The 22,500-nt window shown below is 46.4% G+C and overlaps 1 protein-coding gene across 7 annotated transcripts in view; it reads right to left on the reverse strand.

Moving 5' to 3' along the window:
- Nucleotides 1–16,040, reverse strand: part of Tlk (Tousled-like kinase) — a 121,868-nt gene extending 105,828 nt beyond the window's left edge. For 2 of the 7 annotated variants that reach the window (XM_069307604.1, XM_069307601.1), the window contains exon 1: nt 15,630–16,040. In XM_069307604.1, the coding sequence (XP_069163705.1) occupies nt 15,630–15,636 (7 nt within the window). In that variant the 5' untranslated portion in view covers nt 15,637–16,040. The remainder of the gene's footprint in view (nt 1–15,629) is intronic. The other 5 variants (XM_045756120.2, XM_045756113.2, XM_069307607.1 and 2 more) reach the window with 4 other exon arrangements.
- Between the last annotated feature and the right edge of the window lie 6,460 nt (nt 16,041–22,500).

The raw sequence follows: 22,500 nt of genomic DNA on the forward strand, positions 1-22,500 counted from the left end.
GCCACCTGCCACAGGTAACGGTAGCCAATCCTTAACTGTAGCGACTTTATAAGCCTGGAAGAACTCTCGTATATATAAAATATATTTGCCCGAAACGCTACGCGTACTAGTGGCTGTACAAGAATGTAACAACTCTTGTATATAACTAAAAAAAAAAAAAAAAAAAAAAAAAAAAAAAAAAAAAAAAAAAAAAAAAAAAAAAAAAAAAAAAAAGTTAGTCTAGTTCGTCCAGATTAAAACTCTACGGACTTGACCCTTCACATTTCACCTGTCCTTATAAAGCCCAATCCTCCTGTTTTGGTAGTACTTATAGTAACTAGGTCCATAGTACATATACAGACATACAACGCAGTTAGAAAGTACAAATATGTACTATTGAACTTGGAGAAAGCGAAAAACTATTTTCTACGTATGTTCCAAAGACAAAATAAAGTAGCCTAACCTAACCTTCCTTAGGCCTAATACACGCTATCTGAGGCCTAATATAGTACATATGTGTACTATACTAGGCCTAGCAATATTTAAATTTATTGTTTAGCTTAATTTCTTCCCTTGACTCTATGACGTGAATAGCGCTAGAATAAGTACAAATTTCTACTATCTAACTGCTTAGTAAGTCAATATTTGAACTATGATGTACATAGTTACACAACTTACTATCTAAACTGGAGTATAAGTCACCTTGGAACTACATCACTCAGCGCCGGAATTGTCAGTAGGTGGAGGTAACTGGAGGTAATTAGCAATAATTAAGGTAGTTAGCATTAGTGATGCAATTAGGTGTTGTTAAGAATACTGATGCTCGGACCTAAGACCTTCAGAACAGTTAACGCAAGAAGCAACAATTACAGTAGCTTCTCCCTGGCGTCCTTAACAACCCTACGGTCGTTTGTGGATGGTTAGGGCCAGTTATGGCACTCTGGGTGTCGCTCGTTACTGAATGTATGGCACTCTGGGTGTCGCTCGTTACTGAATGTGTGGCACTCTGGGTGTCGCTCGTTACTGAATGTATGGCACTCTGGGTGTCGCTCGTTACTGAATGTGTGGCACTCTGGGTGTCGCTCGTTACTGAATGTATGGCACTCTGGGTGTCGCTCGTTACTGAATGTGTGGCACTCCAGGTGTGTACATCCAGGTGTGTACATCCTGGTGAGTACATTCAGGTGTGTACATCCAGGTGAGTACATCCAGGTGTGTACATCCAGGTGTGTACATCCAGGTGTGTACATCCTGGTGAGTACATTCAGGTGTGTACATCCAGGTGTGTACATCCTGGTGAGTACATTCAGGTGTGTACATCCAGGTGTGTACATCCTGGTGTGTACATCCAGGTGTTTACATCCTGGTGTGTACATCCAGGTGTTTACATCCTGGTGTGTACATCCAGGTGTTTACATCCAGGTGTTTACATCCTGGTGAGTACATTCAGGTGTGTACATCCAGGTGTGTACATCCAGGTGTTTACATCCAGGTGTGTGCATCCAGGTGTGTGCATCCAGGTGTGTACATCCAGGTGTGTACATCCTGGTGAGTACATTCAGGTGTGTACATCCAGGTGTGTACATCCAGGTGTTTACATCCTGGTGTGTACATCCTGGTGTGTACATCCGGGTGTGTACATTCGGGTGAGTACATCCTGGTGAGTACATTCAGGTGTGTACATCCAGGTGTGTACATCCTGGTGAGTACATTCAGGTGTGTACATCCAGGTGTGTACATCCTGGTGAGTACATTCAGGTGTGTACATCCTGGTGTGTACATCCAGGTGTTTACATCCTGGTGTGTACATCCAGGTGTGTACATCCTGGTGTGTACATCCAGGTGTTTACATCCTGGTGTGTACATCCAGGTGTGTGCATCCAGGTGTGTGCATCCAGGTGTGTGTATCCTGGTGAGTACATCCTGGTGTGTACATCCTGGTGTGTACATCCTGGTGAGTACATTCAGGTGTGTACATCCTGGTATGTGCATCCAGGTGAGTACATCCAGGTGTGTACATCCTGGTGTGTACATCCTGGTGTGTACATCCGGGTGTGTACATTCGGGTGAGTACATCCGGGTGAGTACATCTAGGTGAGTACATCCAGGTGAGTACTTCCAAGTGTGTACATTGAGGTGAGTACATCAACACGTCACAAGTCCTCATGACGTCACCGTAACATCACAACAAAGTTATGAATCATAATTAGTCACTAAAGAAAACGATATTTACACTAGGCACAAACAAAGAAAATGGGTCCAGCAAAACTTTCCGGGCCAGACTAATATAAAGAGAAGGTCGTAGGGTTGAATGACCTCACCGTCCGTCCTGGCCCCCCTCCGCGTCAAGGCTGGAGAGGGGGTCGAACTGCTGCTGCTGCTGCTTGCTGCGGCGCCCAACAGCCTGGATGACCAGATGGAACACCACCAGGAGAGACCGGGCCGCGGGGGACATTGTGACCGCCCCCTCAAGTCACTCTTGGAGCGCCTTGTTTGCATGTGATAAACAGTTTATGAGCTGCGAAGCACCACGGGGGTTGTTTTATAACAATAATAACCTGGTGGTTGTAAAGCTTGCATGCTCGTAAATTGTTTTAATATATGTCAACAAAGCCGCCATGATTTGGGAAAGATGTACAGGTTTCGGAAGTGGTTGCTTACTTAAATGATATTGGGTAATGTCTCTTGTAAAAAAAGTCTTACGATTTTATATATATATATATATATATATATATATATATATATATATATATATATATATATATATATATATATATATATATTGGATGCCAAGCTGCCATTATTTACTTATTTTCAAGAAAATGCATCATGGTAGCATAGACAACACTGCTCATAGGAGGAGACCAGCATAGGCATGTACTTTCAGTAGACACATGGGGCGTTCAACATGGCCTCAACATGGCCACAACATGGCCTCAACATGGCCACAACCTGGCCTCAACATGGCCACAACATGGCCACAATATGGCCACAACATGACCTCAACATGGCCACAACATGACCTCAACATGGCCACAACATGGCCTCAACATGGCCTCAACATGGCCACAACCTGGCCTCAACATGGCCTCAACATGGCCACAACATGGCCTCAACATGGCCTCAACATGGCCACAACCTGGCCTCAACATGGCCACAATATGGCCACAACATGACCTCAACATGGCCACAACCTGGCCTCAACCTGGCCTCAACATGGCCACAACCTGGCCTCAACATGGCCACAATATGGCCACAACATGACCTCAACATGGCCACAACCTGGCCTCAACCTGGCCTCAACATGGCCTCAACATGGCCTCAACATGGCCTCAACATGGCCACAACATGGCCTCAACATGGCCACAACATGGCAGCGTGTCGTCACGAAGGTAATAGTTCAGCCAGCCGACGCTAGGCGGCGTGACGTCACCCGGTAAGCTCTCACAGCCACTTGGTCCACCAGGCTGTTGCTGGGAGCGGCCCGCAGGCCCACATACCCACTACAACCTTCTTGCTCCAGCTGCATGATAACCAGATGTAAATTATGGTTTCCGCCCTTCGCATTGTCAGGGACAGGAAGCCTGTTAGTCTGACCTTTAGGCCAACAAGTGATCTTATGCACCATGCGCTCCACAACAGTTGGTTAACTTCAGAGTATATAGAAACGTGCTCAAACGCCTCTATCTTCCCCCCCCCCTCCTCCTCCTGGGGATCTTTCGATTGTACTCCAACTACGCTGACCATTCAGCTACAGTTTTAGTACAAATGCACACAGCTTAACTAATAGGTCACTGGCGCCAAGGACCCGAACCCATGACTATGGGACCTGCCCCGCCCTCAAGGGGAGGGTACAAGACCCACTGTAACTACCCTATATAATTGGCTCAGTAAGATAACTGCCAGTACAAGCGTAACTGCATGATTAAGATAACTGGGTGTGTAAAATAATTGGATGTATAAGATAACTGGGCATATTAAATAATGCTATGAATAAAATAAATGGGAGTATATTTGGGTGTATTAGATAACTGGATCCATAAGATAACTCGATATATAGGTGTAAGATAACTGCGGTGTATAAGATAACTACTCGTCAGTAAACGGTGCTATCGCTTCGCAGAGGCTCATAGGCCTACTGCATGTCCCTCATGATCTTAGTCTAGGCCTCTCAAGCTGTTGGTCCGAATTATCAAGCATGGCGGCCGCTTGAACGACGACCCGGGACTCTATACTTAGTCTAACCAAATCTCTCTTGGGTTAGAAATAAATAACTTACGACAAAATATTGGAGCCGTAAGTTGGGATCGCTCTCCCTGTACAGATTACCAGAGGATCCCAGCCGCTGCCACCATATTTTCTCCCATTTATAATAGACATTAATAGGAGAGCGACATCAGGTGAAAGGAAATGTGCCCATTTGTTTAGGTCTTACTCGGGTATTGAACTCAGGTCTCCTCGATTGTGAGTCGAGAACGTAGACCATTACGTATATGGGGGACTGTGTCGTAGCGTTTCTGAATGTCCATAAATGAGTGATAAATATATGAATATTCATATATGTCTGCAGGTGTTGGATTTCTAAGTACTGTACCATCTCTGCAGATGTTCACTAAGGTCCTTGTTAGCGTACCATGATTGGTGTGTGTGTAATGGCCATTGGTCTGTAGTTTAGTGCCTTCTCTGCCTCTTGTATACAAATACCACCTTACTTTTCAAATGGCTACGAGGATCAATGTCCTTGGTGTGGTCAATCAGGCTGTTACATGCCGCTGGTCGTTTGAGGCAGTCTGAAGTGTGAATCCCAGACCCGTTGTCTTTCTTCCACCTTTCTGGTAGCTTTCCTGATTAAAGTTGTCTTGTGTATCACAGTAATTAGCCTTCACAGACCTTCCCTTCTCCTTCTTAAGTGTCTGCAGCGAGATACTTACTGTCTGGCTCCACATATTATGACCCAAACAACGTCATGTTCAACTGCAGTAATTGCTTCCTTGCTACATCCTTGTTAGTCTCTCAGTCGTCCAGTCCTACTTGGTGTTCACACACACAGGCACTCAGTTCACCAAGCTGCCCTTCCTCAATAGCCAGCACTTCTGAAGACATTACTGAAGATTTCCTCACACACACACACAGATAAGGGTATATAAGGGTCACACACAGGGTAGATAAAGACAGTCTATTTAACACAAGGGGCACACGCACAAGGGGACACAGGTGGAAACTGAGTGCCCAAATGAGCCACAGAGATATTAGAAAGAACTTTTTTAGTGTCAGAGTGGTTGACAAATGGAATGCATTAGGAAGCGATGTGGTGGAGGCTGACTCCATACACAGTTTCAAGTGTAGATATGATAGAGCCCAATAGGCTCAGGAATCCGTACACCTGTTGACTGACGATTGAGAGGCGGGATCAAAGAGTCAGAGCTCAACCCCCACAAGCACAACTAGGTGAGTACAACTAGGTGAGTACACACACACACATGTCTTTGTTATTATCTGTGATTGTGTTTCCTCCAGTTCTTAGTTTCATCACCGGTTGCTTTAAAATTGTGTTCGTCTTGGTGAGTTAAATCTTTTCCCAGTCGTACTAGAGTGAGGTCGTACTAGGAAGGGAACACTAGGGACCCCGACCAGTGTGAGGGGGGGGGGAGGGGAGCCGTCGCCCCCTAGTGGGGGGGGGGAAAGGTCAACGACCACCTCTAGTTACACCCCCCTACCCGTCCCCCACCATCCCTGCACTGAGTCCCCCCCCCCCCCCCCCCCCCACTCCCCCACCCCTATAGTGTGGCCCCAATTTCCCCACTCCCTTCTCCAGAGCCCCCCCCCCTTCTCTGTTCCCTCTAGTGCCTTCATCCCCCTTATCCACCCCTTAGAAGTGGCTATCCACCCCTTAGACGTGGCTATCCACCCGTTAGACGTGGCTATCCACCCCTTAGACGTGGCTATCCACCCCTTAGACGTGGCTATCCACCCCTTAGACGTGGCTATCCACCCCTTAGACGTGGATATCCACCCCCTTAGACGTGGCTATCCACCCCCTTAGACGTGGCTATCCACCCACACTCCACACTATGGGGTCCTCCACCCACACTCTCCACACTATGGGGTCCTCCACCCACACTCTCCACACTATGTGGTCCTCCACCCACACTCTCCACACTATGGGGTCCTCCACCCACACTCTCCACACTATGGGGTCCTCCACCCACACTCTCCACACTATGGGGTCCTCCACCCACACCACCCACACTATGTGGTCCTCCACCCACACTCTCCACACTATGGGGTCCTCCACCCACACTCTCCACACTATGGGGTCCTCCACCCACACTCTCCACACTATGGGGTCCTCCACCCACACTCTCCACACTATGGGGTCCTCCACCCACACTCTCCACACTATGGGGTCCTCCACCCACACTCTCCACACTATGGGGTCCTCCACCCACACCACCCACACTATGGGGTCCTCCAACACTATTCCACCCCTCAAGTATAACCATTCTTCATCTCCACTCCTCTGAGCTGAAGGGATTGAGCAATGAGGGACAAGACTGAGAGAACCTTACCACGCTGGAGGAACGGAGAGATAGGGGGGATGGGACATGATAACAACATATAAGATTCTAAGGGAAATTGACAAAGCCAACACAGCATTGTTCAGAACTAGGAACACCGTAACATGAGGTCATAGACGTAAACTAGAGATAGAAATAACCTTTTCAGTGTTAAGAGCTGTCAGTAAGTGGAACAGTTTAGACGTGAATGGAGGAAGACGTTGAAGTTAATGCGATAGAACATTTTATTTTATTTATTTTTTTTTTGAGATATATACAAGAGTTGTTACATTCTTGTACAGCCACTAGTACGCGTAGCGTTTCGGGCAAGTCCTTAATCCTATGGTCCCTGGAATACGATCCCCTGCCGCGAAGAATCGTTTTTTCATCCAAGTACACATTTTACTGTTGCGTTAAACAGAGGCTACAGTTAAGGAATTGCGCCCAGTAAATCCTCCCCGGCCAGGATACGAACCCATGACAGCGCTCGCGGAACGCCAGGCGAGTGTCTTACCACTACACCACGGAGACTGCATTTAAATGTAAATGTTATAAAAACATGAACAATTAGTAATAGCATTAACACCAGACATGTTAAGAGTGACCGGAAGGGGGCGTTAGGTGCCAAGCTCGATCCTGCAAGTACATGTAGGTAAGAACACACACATGCGACCTCTCACGGTGTTCAGGAGAACTCGATAAACACCTTCAAAGGATACCTGTTCAACCAGGCTGTGGTTCACACGTCCGGCTGCGAGCAGCTACGTCCAACAGCCTGGTTGACAAGACCAGCAACCAGAAGGCCTGGTCATTGATCGGGGCCACTGGGACGTCGACCCCTGGAACCCACGACAGGTAGACTACAGGTAAGGTGCACTGCAAGGAGAACTGCCAGAAAGTCAGAGGATTCGTATGGAGAACGCCAGCGACATAAGAACTCTGGGAGAAATCACCTCAGGAAATAACGGATTATATAACGTAGAGGCCATTGTAAGACCTCAAAGATGTGGAGTCAATGTATACCCACTGTAACACCTCAAAGATGTGGAGTCAATGTATACCCACTGTAACACCTCAAAGATGTGGAGTCAATGTATACCCACTGTAACACCTCAAAGATGTGGAGTCAATGTATACCCACTGTAACACCTCAAAGATGTGGAGTCAATGTATACCCACTGTAACACCTCAAAGATGTGGAGTCAATGTATACCCACTGTAAGACCTCAAAGATAAACATTACAAAATAAGTCAATGGATCAACACAGGCTAGACAAGAGCCAGAAAGGAAAACCAGCTGATGGAGAAGATAAGAGAGAGATAAAACACAACAGAAGCGACCACAACAACAACAGACAGAGAAAGGAATGAATATGTAGCCCTAAGAAGAGAGGCCGAGAAGCAATATGAAAATAATAGTCCAGAGTCAAATGAGCAACTTAGGGTCTGCGGCGGATAATCAGAATGAAATGTCATCCAATGAGGAAATAATCTGACAAGAGAGAGACAGAGAACGGACTCACCGATAATGACAAGGAAGTATGCCAGATAATTCTATATGAAAGTTATAGGTCCATGCAATGTGCTGGACTCTCATGATGAGGGCGTCTCATGATGGGTCAGGTCAATGATCACTGAGAAAAAATGGGTTTGGGTCACCAGATAATGACACTGTTCAAGTGAAGGTAAATTTCTCTTATCAAACCTATTAAGAGCTTTACACATGCCTCCAAAACATTATATTTTAGAGTTAACTTGAATACATATTTTTTTCTCATACACTATGTAACAGGGGCTATATGGGCTTGGATATTGTCAACGCTGCCTCTCTTAAGTCCATGGGCTCTTTCATGCCATCTAAACTGGGATTCGAACCAACATTTAACTACGTCAACCTCCATTTCGTCACCTCTCTCTCTCTCAACCCCCCTCCCCCCCCACCCTCCAAAACCACAAAACCTGCAATCAATCCTTTCTCAATTCTAACCATCTATCCCCCCCAACCCCCATCCACGCCAGGGATAGACGTATCTGGCAGCTTTCTCAAAACTCAAATGTCGAATACACCACGTGTCAACTTTGTGGGTGTCAAATACACCATATGTCATATTTGTGGCTGTCAAATACATTTGTCAACATTGTGAGAGAGAAAACATGCGTTCCTTCAATATTACATTGAAGAATGTCCCATATTGACAGACTTTCACCCCCCATTCAGGGTTGGGGGGGAGGGGTCCGCCATCCTAAGTTCATATATGATCAACTCTGTAAATATTATCTGAATACTGGCACACTTGACGATATATTGGACTTATACCACAGATTGACTATTTGAACATCAGTTATGTGAGGTAACTATAATTTGAGCTTGTAAAAGCACTTAATCACCTTCTGAGGTGAAGTGTTTAATAGCACATTAGTTTGTATAGCAGGTACATTACCCTGCCATAGCCAGAGAGACGTAAATACATATGTATATGTAGATGTATATATATGAACGTCTAAATGTGTATGCTGATTAGAATTGCATTTCAACTTTGTAATGATTTGAGTGCTTCAATAGCCAACCATACTACATGTAAGAGGACATATCTTGAACTCCGATTATGTAGGACAGACGTAAATGTATGCTGTGTATGTATGTTGGTTACCATTGTTGAAAGCACTACAATCACCTTCTTTGGTTGAGTGCTCAATCAACCCGTCCTCTTAACAATAACGTCACTTTTGGCTCGTATGCTCACTATGGCCAAATTTGGACGTAATTTGAAGTGAAATCGACTCACAAAAGTGACGTACTGTCCCGTTTTCTGTTTGAGTCGTCCGGCTTACTCGGTAAGGTTAGAAGAGGAAACTTTCAATTAACGTTTTGAAACTTTATGAGAATTTCCTGCCCACCTAACCTACCAGAGGACCCTTAACTTACTGTTGTTGCAAAAAAAATCCCAAATTTATTTTCATTTTTGTTTTCATATTCAAATTACGTCCACTTTCGGCCATACGGGCAAACGGCCAAAAGCGACGTTATTTTTAAGAGGACAGGTTGCTCAATGGCTCACTAAACTATATGCTGGCTAATAGAGCTCCAACCCTGTCCATGGAGGACTGAAGAAAACGTATACATGCTGGTTAAACATGCTGTTTACTATGGTTACAACCATAGTAAACACAGTTGTAAAAGATGACCCAACCACAACTCAGAAAAGGGACGAGCGACGACGTCTCGGTTCACACGACTTGATAATGGTCCAGGACGGACCGAAACGTCGTCGTCGTCGTCTATTCATCGTCTAGTGTGTAGCTTAGTCTTCATATCTTCAGCCACGTTATTGTGACTCATCGTCTGCACAGTTGTAAATGCATTTACTACTGTGTTAGTAGACGACAAAAAGAGTCTCCAGAGATGTGGTTGGTTCTCTGACGAGGCTGCTTCAGTCTTGTCCGGTCAGATCGTGTCTAAGTTGCTCATAGTTTCCTCTGTGGATCTCTGTGGATCCCTGATGTTGCGGTTATTTCTATCTACACTGTTCCATGTCATCGCAAATCTAATCTTGCGACTAGAGTGATATGTGTTAGGGCAAGACGTCTCAAGAGGAGGTGTCCTGTTGCTAGTGTGGTGGAGATGGTCAGTGTGGCTGGGATATGATTTTCTTTTGTCCTCTTGTGTGTTTTTCCCGACCATTTGGGATCATTGCTTTCCGGTCAGTTTAGGTGCTAATGAAGGGGATCTTTTCTTGGTCAGATCATCCCTAATCCTGCTCCCCCGGGGATAAGGATCACACCTCGGGGGGGGGGGGGGGAGCCGAAGTAGCCATGATCTTTCCAAGAAAATAGCATCTTCACTAACACCTCATTTGACTGGAGAGCAATGTCCCTCAGAGACCACATCGTTCGTCCAACAATGACCCCAAACGGTTACCTTGAGGTGATTCCGGGGCTCAGCGACCCCGCGGCCCGGTCGTCGACCAGACCTCCTCATTGCTGGACTGGTCAACAGCAACCTGCTCTTCCCCACACGCAACAGACATAATGGGGCAAAACAAGAGCATTCACAGATGATACAAATGAGACACCAATTTCATAATGGTGGATTTTTTTTTTAAATGGAGGTTCAACGGAACATAAGAAAGTAAAAAGAAAAAAAGTTTATGAAGCCACAGTAATAATATTTAATAAATATATCAACAGAAAGAATAGTCCACACTGCCTGGAGGGTTGCCAAGGTGGTCCCGATATTCAAGGTGGAGAGAACCCTCACTGCGAACTACCATTCCTTGAAGCTATAATAAAGAATTCAATGAGAAATCCCCCTTATCACGTGACTACTTCTGACGGTGACTTTGTCTGGCAATTCCTGCGTCTCCGTCTCCTTCCTCACCTTGCAAAACTTTTTTGTCGTTAAAAGGAGGAACCTGCTCTTCCCCCACACGTGTATTGGACGCAGTCTACGAATACACTTTTACAGTCCTACCCTTTAAGTAGGTTCATTTGGAGCCGAGCCTAGTTGAAGGATAGCATGGTTAAAAGGGAGCCAGTCGGCCGAGCGGACAGCTCGCTGGGCCTGTGATCCTGTGGTCCCGGGTTCGATTCCGAGCGCCGGCGAGAAACAATGGGTAAAGTTTTTTTCACTCTATGCCCCTGTTACCTAGTAGTAAAATAGGTACCTGGGTGTTAGTCCTGGGGGTGGAGGCCTGGTCAAGGACCGGGCCGCGGGGACACTAAAGCCCCGAAATCATCTCAAGATAACCTCATGATAAGGATAGGAAACAAAGAGCGTCAAGGCAGTGGAGAGAGGGAAGGGGATTATCAGGGAATGCGCTAAACCGTTACGACTATATAGCACTTGGAAGGGGTCAGGACAAGGATTTGGGATGGGACGGGGGGAAGGAATGGTGCCCAAACACTTCGACGGTCGGAGATTGAACGCAGACCTGCAGGAAGCGAGACCGTCGCTCTACCGTCCAGCCTAAGTGGTTAGGCAAACTTGGGCTGGAGAGAATGAAGAAATGTCACTAATGGTATACCCAGAGTATGTTTTGGAGCCTTCGTTATTCATATGTATCAACGATGTATATGTTGGTGCGAACGGTAATGTCAGCAGGTTTGTGGAGGACACGATTGGGGCGGGAAAGTGACAGACGAGTTCAACATTGATAAATATAAAGTATTTAAACTTATGAAATGACAGTAGTATCGTTTACCGGATGAATACAGCGGATTTGGGAGAAGCAAGTAGCGAGAGAGAGACTTGGGGACATGGCTGGGAGCAGCCCGCGACCCAGGCAGTAGTGTTCAAGAGCATAGAATGCTCTTAATACCTATGAATGCTTCTATCTCCACTTAGCCAAAAACCTCAGCAATAAATGCAAATACTGTATCATCCTCTGATTATATTTGGCTCCACTTAGCCTACGTCGTCCAATCCTGATCATCGTATAACACAGTTGACATCGATTCTTGTTAGAAAATTCAATTAGAATGACATACTGCTCCCTGGTATCTGGCACCTGTCATACGGGGTTATCTTGAGATGATTTCGGGGCTTTTTAGTGTCCCCGCGGCCCGGTCCTCGACCAGGCCTCCAGCCCCAGGAAGCCGCCCGTGACAGCTGACTAACTCCCAGGTACCTATTTACTGCTAGGTAACAGGGGCATTCAGGGTGAAAGAAACTTTGCCCATTTGTTTCTGCCTCGTGCGGGAATCGAACCCGCGCCACAGAATTACGAGTCTTGCGCGCTATCCACCAGGCTACGAGGCCCCTAACCTCGGGAGGGTTTAATGCCGTTTGGTTTTCATTCCCTGGAGAAGCGTAGACGAGAGGAGACATGATCCAGGTCTTGGGGGTATCAAGAGTAGATATATAATCAACGTTCCATTCACCTGTGTGAGGCCGAAGCTCTGTCGACCGAGCTATTGAGTAGTCTTAATAAGGAAAGATTCCAGAGGCAGGAGGATGGTGCTTCTGGTCCGGGGGTTCGAGTCTCCCAGAGCCCAGGTGTATGTCTATTTCCAGGCAAGTGTGGATGACAATGTTATGCTCAAGGTGTTGGAACTGTCAGACCAGAAGACAACTGGTAACAATGACTATATGCTGGAGAACCTGAGAGTGGTGTAACACGCCCGCTCTGGTAACTCCTGCTGCCCTTAACTACCCTTTCCCTCTCCCACACTTTCCCTCCTTCCCTTTTCCTCCTTTCTACAGTACTTTATCTTCCTCTTCCAAATCTCTCTCTCTCTCTCTCTCTCTCTCTCTCTCTCTCTCTCTCTCTCTCTCTCTCTCTCTCTCTCTCTCTCTCTCTCTCTCTCTCTCTCTCTCTCTCTCTCTCCACACTTCCCGTCCTCCCATCCCTCCCCCCCCCCACCCTCCCATCCCACCATACTAGCCCCGCCTACAGCCCGTTCTCTCTGTTCACCCCCCTCCTCCCCTCCCCCCATCATTACGGTACGTGTGGGAACTTTTATCTACCTCAACAAAACGTCCCCCTCCCTGACCCCTCCCTCTACTACTTATTTGCTTTACTCTCTTTATTCCCCCCCCTCCTCCTCCCACCCCCACAATACCCCACCCTTACAACCGGGCCCCTTCTACAATATCTTCCCCGCCACCTAGCCACCTTCCGTAATTCCTTCCCTGCCACAGTACATTCGCCTACTCTCTTCCCCCACCTACTTACAAAATAAATTTCCATACCTCCTCCCTAACAATATATCCCCCCTAAAAAAACATTATTGTATATGAAAAAGCAAAGCTTGAGTGGTCCTCAAGCACACACACACACACACACACACACACACACACACACATTATATATATATATATATATATATATATATATATATATATATATATATATATATATATATATATATATATATATATCAGTGCAGTGGTCATGGTTCCCGTGCTGTTGGTGGGGGAGACCCCTTAGCGGCCAGGGTTCGAATCCTCTGAAGGATTATAGAGGTGTAGTGGTATCTGTGCTTCGGGGACCATTCAAGCTCTGCTCGGGGAGCCCCTTCACCGGCATCACCTCCCCGTGTCTCGCTGTCGCCCAGGTTAACATGGCCCCCTTCCTCTCCCCAAACTCCCCAACCACACCCCAGGAAATCCCTCTCTCTCACCTCCCATACATCCTCCCCCTCCCCCTGCCCCCCACCACGGCCAGGGAGGGCCTCTCACTAAGCGCCATCACAACACACACACTCTCTCTCTCTCTCACTCACTCCCGTTATTCCCAGCACCTTCCACCAAGATTATCCTCTCTCTGGTTACCTCCAATTCTATAGTTCTGGATATATAACCATTCTTTCCTCTCTCACTCTCACTCTCTTCTCCGTATCTGCCCTCTATTGCCCCTTCGTCATTTTTCCTCTCCTTCCCTCTGTTTACCACCACTTTCCACCCCCTGTGCGGTTATTATCTAATCCTCTCTTCCTCTTTATTAATACACTTTCCACAATTGCGTTATTAAATATGTTCTTATAACCATGGTTTATTGTCATTACCACACCCTATTGTTGCTTTATTACCATTAAATGCTGTTGTGTTTAATGTATATATATATATATATATATATATATATATATATATATATATATATATATATATATATATATATATATATATAGATATATATATTTAAATTTTTTTCTTTAATCACTTACGGCTAGTTAATATAGAAGTAAACTATTTATAATCTTTATTTGTTTTACTTGTAAATCATTGCTGTGTCTAATAAACAAAAGTTCAAGCATCAGGCATCTTTTTTTCCCTCTTTATTAGTCCCGTTATATTCCAAATTTTGTATTCAAGTTTATTTTTAGCAATTATTATTATTATTATTATTATTTTATTATTATTATTATTTTATTATTATTATTATTTTATTATTATTATTATTATTTTATTATTATTATTATTATTATTATTATTATTATAATAATAATAAAATAATAATAAAATAATAATAATAATAAAATAATAATAATAATTTTTATTTACAAGAAGGTACAATGGGCTGGTGAGTTTACATACGAATGGTATTTTTACATTCATGCAAAGCCACTAACACGCATGGCGTTTCGGGCAGGGGTAACTATTTGTTTAGTTACGTCGAATATCTCTCTCTCTCTCTGCCCAAACCAGTTTGCTAGACACAACAGTGTGGTGGTGGGGGAGGAGGTTCAACCGCAGTCACATGGGGCGTGGGTCCCGTGCCTGCTGACGTGTCCTACAGGAACACACAAAAAAACAAAACAAAAACACACTCCGAACCTGCGTTTTTGCTACTTGCTCCTGCAACAAACGCATCATCATCATCATCAATAGTCTTTGAATCGGGCGCTGGTGCCTATATGGTAGAGTCGCTGCAGGCTGGGACGAGGCCACATGGGTCCGGATTATTTTTAGAGAAATGCTTTGCGACGGTGATTTGATAGACAAGATGTTCGGTTATATACGAATGCAGCGGGGCGCAGGGAGGGGTGAGGGAGAGAGGGAGGGAGGGGTCTGGGAGCGAGGGAGAGAGGGAGGGAGGGAGGGAAGGTGAGATGGGGGGAAGGAAGGAGTGAGGAGGGACCCGGGGTGGCGGAGCAGAGACCTTGGCCCGACACGCTGGAGGTACTGGTGGTATCTGTGTCATGTCCTCCCTCCATTATCCTCGCCCCCACCAGCTTATCCTCCACGAGTTTGACTCTCTACAGGGAGGAGAGATAGATGTATAATTGTGAGGAGGAAGGGTGGAGGAGGTGGGAAGGTGTGGAGGGCCGGGTGGAGTCAAAACATGGAGTGTGTGTGGCTGGGTGTCACAGCTCATGGTGAATGAGAACGAATACACCAGGCCTGCCAACACCTCCCCCTCCCAAATATAACACACTCCTCTCCTCACGCCTCAAAACCGGTACAGATTCGTGTGAAATGCAGCGTGACCACCTCCCGACCACGCGTTCACGCTCTGGAATCCCAGTTCCGAGCGAAACAACACCAGATGAGGCAAACAAAACAAAAAATAACAAAAAAAGTGCTTGTGATCGGTGTACTTGTCCGGATCCGTGGGTGGTGATGGAGCTTCCACTGCCGCTCCGGACACTTACCTGACATGGTAGAAGATGTTTGGAGACTCTGGCCACAACGGCGGCTTGCTCTTACACATGACAACGTAGGTGCCACGCCAGCACTCAACTACGACGCACCACCACAGGTTAACACTTCATTGTTGGTCTGTTAAGTGCGGGTCGTCAGCGCACCTACTGGTCACCACCGCCATCGGGCAGCGAAGATCGGTTGATTTTCACTTGGTTTTCTTAGCTCTACTGCTCTTTTAAGCATTTCTAACACACGGCCATCACAGTATATTGCCCCTGCTTCAATTTCCAACGCAAAATATCACCGGTAAGGGCGCGACAGGCGAGAACAGAGGACGAAAACTGTGGCTTGCAGTGGTCTCCCCGCCGGCCTGAGCACAGAGCAACGAGGCTTACACAGATTCCGACGTGCTACTCTTTAACGCGGGGCCGGCTAGTCAGCGACGCCCGCCAGCTCCCACACGCACACACGCACACGCACACGCAAATTGTCCTGGCAAGCCCACGGGGGCACACCTAAGACCTCTGACTCAACCCCGAAACCAAAGAGCTGAAAACAGTAGCGCGGTTCACTAACACAAACACACACACACACACACCTCAGCGTGTAGCAGCCAGCCTACTTGGAAAAGTTTGGGGTTCATGTGTGTGGTGTATTTGGTGGGAAGAGACGTACTTTAGGTAAATTACGGCTCTAGAAAGCTTACACTTCTAATATATTTTTTTCCCCTCGTGTGGCGTGGAGGGTGGAGAGGAAGGACACCCCTAGCGACTTTCCCCGGCACTAGCGCCACCAGCGCTGGGGGAAGGAAGGAAGGCGGACCACACTACACAACCCGTCTTGTTGACATAGATGCTCTTGTTTTGATGGACCTTGTTGCTGTGTGAGCTGTGTCACACCCCGTGCAAGGACAGCAGTTGCTGTTAATTACACCATTTGATATATATACCTGTACACATATATGCCTCCCCGTGGGAAAATATATATATATATATGCACCGTTCGACGCTGAAGTGCTATAAACAAACTGTCTTTAATTACCACTTGAGTAGTCAATAGTATTATACCCTTGAGGTCAAACATTGCTCGAGGGGGGGAGGGCAGCACTTACGAGTATTGATATTCACTGCGCGCCGTAGTACTCTTAGGATAAATTTTTTATAAACACTTTATTTGAGTTTGTTCTGGCTTCGTGTGGCTCATCAGCCATGGCGCGTGTGGCAAGTGTTTTGTCTCGCCTCACATTCACTCCACATGTTGTTTCCATATATTTCTTTTTTTTTTTTTAGCTTCCATTGTCTTGTTTTTTTTCTGCGCCGTGTCTTGAATTGTCTTTTTAATTTAAGGATTATATTTTGATATTCGTATTTTTCTCTTTAGTTCTGTCTGACGTCACTACGGCTGGCATGCGGCGGATTTGATGTCATGAATGCGGTCTATGGTGGCACATCATCACGGTCAATGGTGGCGCTGATGTTATCATCAAGATCATCATTGATGTCATCATCGAGGTCTATGGTGGGGTCTGATGTCATCAAGGTCAATGGTGGCACTGACATCATCAAAGTCATTGGTGGCACTGATGTTATCATTACGGTCATTTATGTTATCATAATGTCTGTGATGTCGTCATAATGGTCTTTGATGTCATCATGTTCTTTGATGTCTTCATGGTCTCTAGTGCGATTGATGTCATTGATGGCACTAATGTCACCATCAAAGTTTCTTCACACTGATGTCCTTATCAAGGCCTCTTGTGCTTCTTGATGTCACCATAAAGGCCTTTGGTGCACGTTGACGTCATCAACCAGGTCTCAGGTGGACAAACTGATGTCATTGTTGAATTTCCAGACGAATTGTACACCGATAGGGATGCTAATGTCCTCCGTTCGCGACAGAGGCAAATAAAATTGTTCTGGCTTCAAATCGAGCCCGACAAGGGTTCGAACTTACATTACCAGGGCTCAATATTTCCAGTATTCAAAACGGGATAGAAAGGAGACACATAACTACTGACCAGTGTCATTGACAGGTATTCACTCTAAACTGCTGGAGAAAGTAATCAGGGAATGGGGCAGCATCTTGAGAGGGTCGACTTTGTGAACTTGGGAAATTGGGGGAAAAATAGATAACTGGGGAAACACTAAACTGAGTAAGGGAGTAACCGAAGGACGGAAAGCAAGGAGTCATAGTCAGAGAGAATGGTTGAGGCTGGTGGAGTGTAACAAGTGGGGTACCACAAGGCCCTCTCCTGGGGCCGCTGTTGTTCCTAATTTATGTGAGCGACCTGCCCGACGGAGTGAGTTCACACGTGTTAATGTTTGCTGATGTAAAGTTGTTAAGGAACATGAAAACAGACGAGGACTACAGGGCGTAACAGGAGAGGGGGATTATTAGGGGAAAGCGCCAAGCCATTACGACTATTTAGCACTTGGAAGGGGTCAGGATAAGGTTTTGGGGTGGGACGGAGGGAAGGAATGGTGCCCAGCCACATGGACGGTCGGGGATTGAACGCCGACCTGCATGAAGCGAGACCGTCGCTCTACCATCCAGACCAAGTGCTTAGGCATGTAACAGGAGAACCTTGACAAACTCCAGGAGTGGTCAAATACATGGTTGCTGGAATTCAATCCCAACAAGTGTAAGGTAATGAAGATTGGAAAAGGAGAGAGAGGAGACCTGACGACATCTATCTGGGAGTGGATATATTTCCGACACTCACACCGGAGGCACACTGCAGCCATCGGTGTCTTCTCTTTGGAGCTTGGAAACACATTACAAGGGTGAAGTATCAGTTGGGTCACTTCTGAGACGCCTAGTGTCAGCATCCATGATTTGCTCGGCTGGAAGACAATCTCGCACTTTTGAAACCTGAGTTCGAACGCCCGAAGTTCGACTGTATCTTAATTAATTGGCAAATCACTTAATGATAGGAAATGTAGATATGATAGAGCCCAGTAGGCTCAGGAACCTGTACACCTGTTGATTGACAGTTGAGAGGCGGGACCAATGAGCCAAAGCTCAACCCCCGCAAGCACAATTAGGTGAGTGATAGTAACCTCATAATTCTGGTGTTAGACACCATCCTGCCCTGTGAGGCATGACACCATCCTGCCCTGTGAGGCATGACACCATCCTGCCCTGTGAGGCATGACACATCCTGGTGGTGTTCCAAGGAGACTAGTGAGCAAGGCTTATCAGAGCCTTCCCATAGCTTCCCATGATCAATGGAAGGCTCTCACCCTGCATGCAGGAGTCTGTCTCAGTACCTGCCTGTGTAAAAAAAAAAAATCGTTCTATTCACATGAATCCTTTTTGACACTGTAAAATGGGCAAGAAGGTTCATATGAGCACCACAAAACAAGGCAAGATGGCTCTAATAGGCCTCATGGTAAGGTATATTGTCATGGGAAAACGCTAAGCCATTAAGACTACAAATCGTACTGAAGGGGTATGAGGCCAGGACAGGGAGGCTAGGATATACAGTGTCCAACCACTTGGGACTATGGGGATGGAACTCAAACCCTGCAAGAAGCGAGGCCAGAGCTGAACTGACCAGTTCAAGTGGTAACCTCATCAATGTCTTGAGCAAAGAGAACTCGACCAGGAAGCCTCACTGTACAGCAGCAACGCTAAAACTTTTCTTGCGGTTTAAGGACTAAGTTTAGCTGAAAAAGTGAGGGAAATGCACCGCACCATCCTACATACAGAACACATGTTGACCAGACCACACAATAGAAAGTGAAGGGACGACGACGTTTCGGTCCGTCCTGGACCATTCTCAAGTCGATTGTGAGAATGGTTCGACTTGAAGTTCGACTTGATCAACACAACTGACTTGTGAATGGTCCAGGACGGACCAAAACGTCGTCGTCCCTTCACTTTCTAGTGTGTGGTCTGGTCAACATATTTCAGCCACGTTACTGTGACTCCTCGTCTGCAGAACAGATATGATAACGACCTAAAACATCCTTTGAGAAGCACACATGATCTATAAGGAACTCTATGTTTATCATGACGACTGGTAGGAAGAAGGAGCGAAGACGGAAACTTGAAGCAATGATGAATAACGAGGATGTTAAGACAATTCTTAGCGTAAAGGTGATGTAACGAAACAGTACCATCCCGCCTCACTTGAGTTGCCCCCTTGTAATTTGGTCTGGCTGCTCATTAATGTATAATTGGTGAATGGTTCTTGTATCCACATGCATGTTTAATGGTGTTTAAACCACATTAATATGATCTTTCATTGTGTTAGGGGGGAATAAGTGTCAAATAGACCGGTCACTGCTTGTCAAGGGGAGAGAATTCATCGTGTGTTAAATGTTCTCGATGGACTGAATTGTATTAAAGAGGAAGGCTCTCAAAATCACAACCAATCATGGCATGCCAGCAGTGTGCGTCCACCAGAGGCAGGCAAAAGACAGCGGCGGGGCCCTTGCTCTGTTTCCTTCGCTCATTTCAGTGTCAATGAGCAAACATGGCTGATTTAACGCCCCCATCCGACATTAACAACCTTATTTGGCCCCGAGGGGAACTGTTACACGACTGAGATCGGTCTGTGGAAGCTGCCAGGCTGTCAAGTGGACGACCGGCAGGTAATTCAACCGGCAGTCAACGAGAGAATATGACTGGGTCTCGACACCCGGAGCCAAGGCAGTGACAGATGTCAACACTTGTATGACTCGTTGGTCAGGCTGGGAGTAGTGTCCACCTTGACTGGGGCATCACTGGGAGAGGACACAACACAAACAGTAAGGCACCAGGTGGTGTAAAGTGAAGGCTGAACCACCAATGGTCAAAAGTCACAGGATGAACAACCCAGCGGGTTTTCTTCCTATTGGGGAGTGTTGTACATGCTGCTATGGCGGTGTGTCCATTCACAGGATGAGTGGCGCTGCCCAAGCTCCAACATGTGTAAGTAACCAGGAGGATCCGAACCTGTTCTTGAAGTGGTTACCTTGCCTCCTCTGGTCAAGCGGGCGTACTCCTCCCACGCACAAATAAATCCCATTAGTGTGTTGTATCACTGAGAAAATCAGTAGAAGTCCTGAGGAAGAGTCGAACGTGTACACGATATGCTAACAGTTATAACCTGAGACTCAACTGAATCCTCTCAGGAGGGTTCGGAGGCATCTACTCGATACCAACTCAAGACTCACACATTACCCGCGAACTCTCTGCTGTGGATTCAGTTCAATCTCGAATCCTCCTTATGGTTCCACTGATTTTCTTATACCTCTCCCTTGTTGCCAGACCAGGTGTGGTAGAGAACTCTCCCATGGTACCATCCTTGTCGCCAGTACCCAGCACCCACGATAGTCGGAAGGGGTGTTGTAGGACAGTCGTGTACGTTCTCGATTTGCAGTCCAGGAATCCGGATTGAATCCCCGGATGGGACAGAAACGGTTTTCTTTCACTAACTGTTGTGGGGTTGCATCCTGGGGGCAGGTTGCAGTACCTGGCTTAAAGGGGGATGAGGGGGGCTCAATAGGCCTATGTACAGGCTTCCTGTCCTAAAGAGGAATTATACCATTACTGCTCGTCAATCGGTCTGGTCGGAGACCGGGCAGCTGGGTCGGTGATCCCCGGAACCAGCCACCTATACAGTCGTTAGTCATGGGTGTTGCGTCAAGGCTGTGGCGTCACAGGTGTACACAAGTGGCACACTCGGCTACAGATGTGCTACACGGTATCACCATAGTCATATATGTAGTGATGTTGATGGGCATATTTGACGATGGTGATGACAATTGTGATGATAATGAGACGAGGAAATTTGAAAGCAATTTCCTGCCGTCAAGTATGCTTGCTGCCTAAACCGCTGTCTCGCCCCTATATTAATGCTTGGCGGTACATCAACTTTAAACCAGGCATAGTTTAAAGTCACAGTTTGGGTACCAGTTAGTTATGTCAGAGACTCTTCCTTATTGTGGGTGTCAGTGGCTTAGTTGGTAGAATACCAGTCTCGTACTCTTGACGACCGAGTTCAGTCTCAGAGAGAGAGAGAGAGAGAGAGAGAGAGAGAGAGAGAGAGAGAGAGAGAGAGAGAGAGAGAGAGAGAGAGAGAGAGAGAGAGAGAGAGAGGAGAGAGAGAGAGAGAGAGAGAGAGAGAGAGAGAGAGAGAGAGAGAGAGAGAGAGAGAGAGAGAGAGAGAGAGAGGAGAGAGAGAGAGAGGAGAGAGAGAGAGAGGAGAGAGAGAGAGAGGAGAGAGAGAGAGAGGAGAGAGAGAGAGAGGAGAGAGAGAGAGAGAGGAGAGAGGAGAGAGAGAGAGAGAGAGAGAGAGAGAGAGAGAGAGAGAGAGAGAGAGAGAGAGAGAGAGAGAGAGAGAGAGAGAGAGAGAAATATCCTCCGTGCCCAGGATTCGAACCCGGCCCAAATGGCTAGCGAGGCGAGTGATAAGTGATTTAGTGATGGTGGCGTTGGATGGATGTAAGGGTACAATTACAGCGAAAAAAAAATTATGGTGATGAGTGATAATGAGAATTAGGGATAAAAGAGGTGATGGTGAGTGACAGTGATGAGGGAGTGAGTATGACACCATAAACGTGGCGGTGACAATGAGAGTGACTGAGAGTGAGCTGGCTGGCACCGCCAACCTCCCGGAGGCAGCGTAGCACATTGCTTACACCAAATAACAAAGCCTAATACACACGAAAACATAAATGTATATTCAAAATTCCCCCTAAGAAAGGCTATCAAAATCTTAATCTAACCCGAAGGACAACGACCCGGCCCATCCATCAACAAACAACAATTTTGTTTTGAATTTAGAAGATTGTGTGAGTGAGGGCGGCGGCGGCCATGTGCCTCCAGTAGTGCCACATCACCGCCACCAGGAAACCCTTGCGGCCACTCTAAAAAAAAATATCAATCTTG

This window comes from Procambarus clarkii, chromosome 60 (assembly GCF_040958095.1).
Source record: "Procambarus clarkii isolate CNS0578487 chromosome 60, FALCON_Pclarkii_2.0, whole genome shotgun sequence".
NCBI classification, from domain to species: domain Eukaryota; kingdom Metazoa; phylum Arthropoda; class Malacostraca; order Decapoda; family Cambaridae; genus Procambarus; species Procambarus clarkii.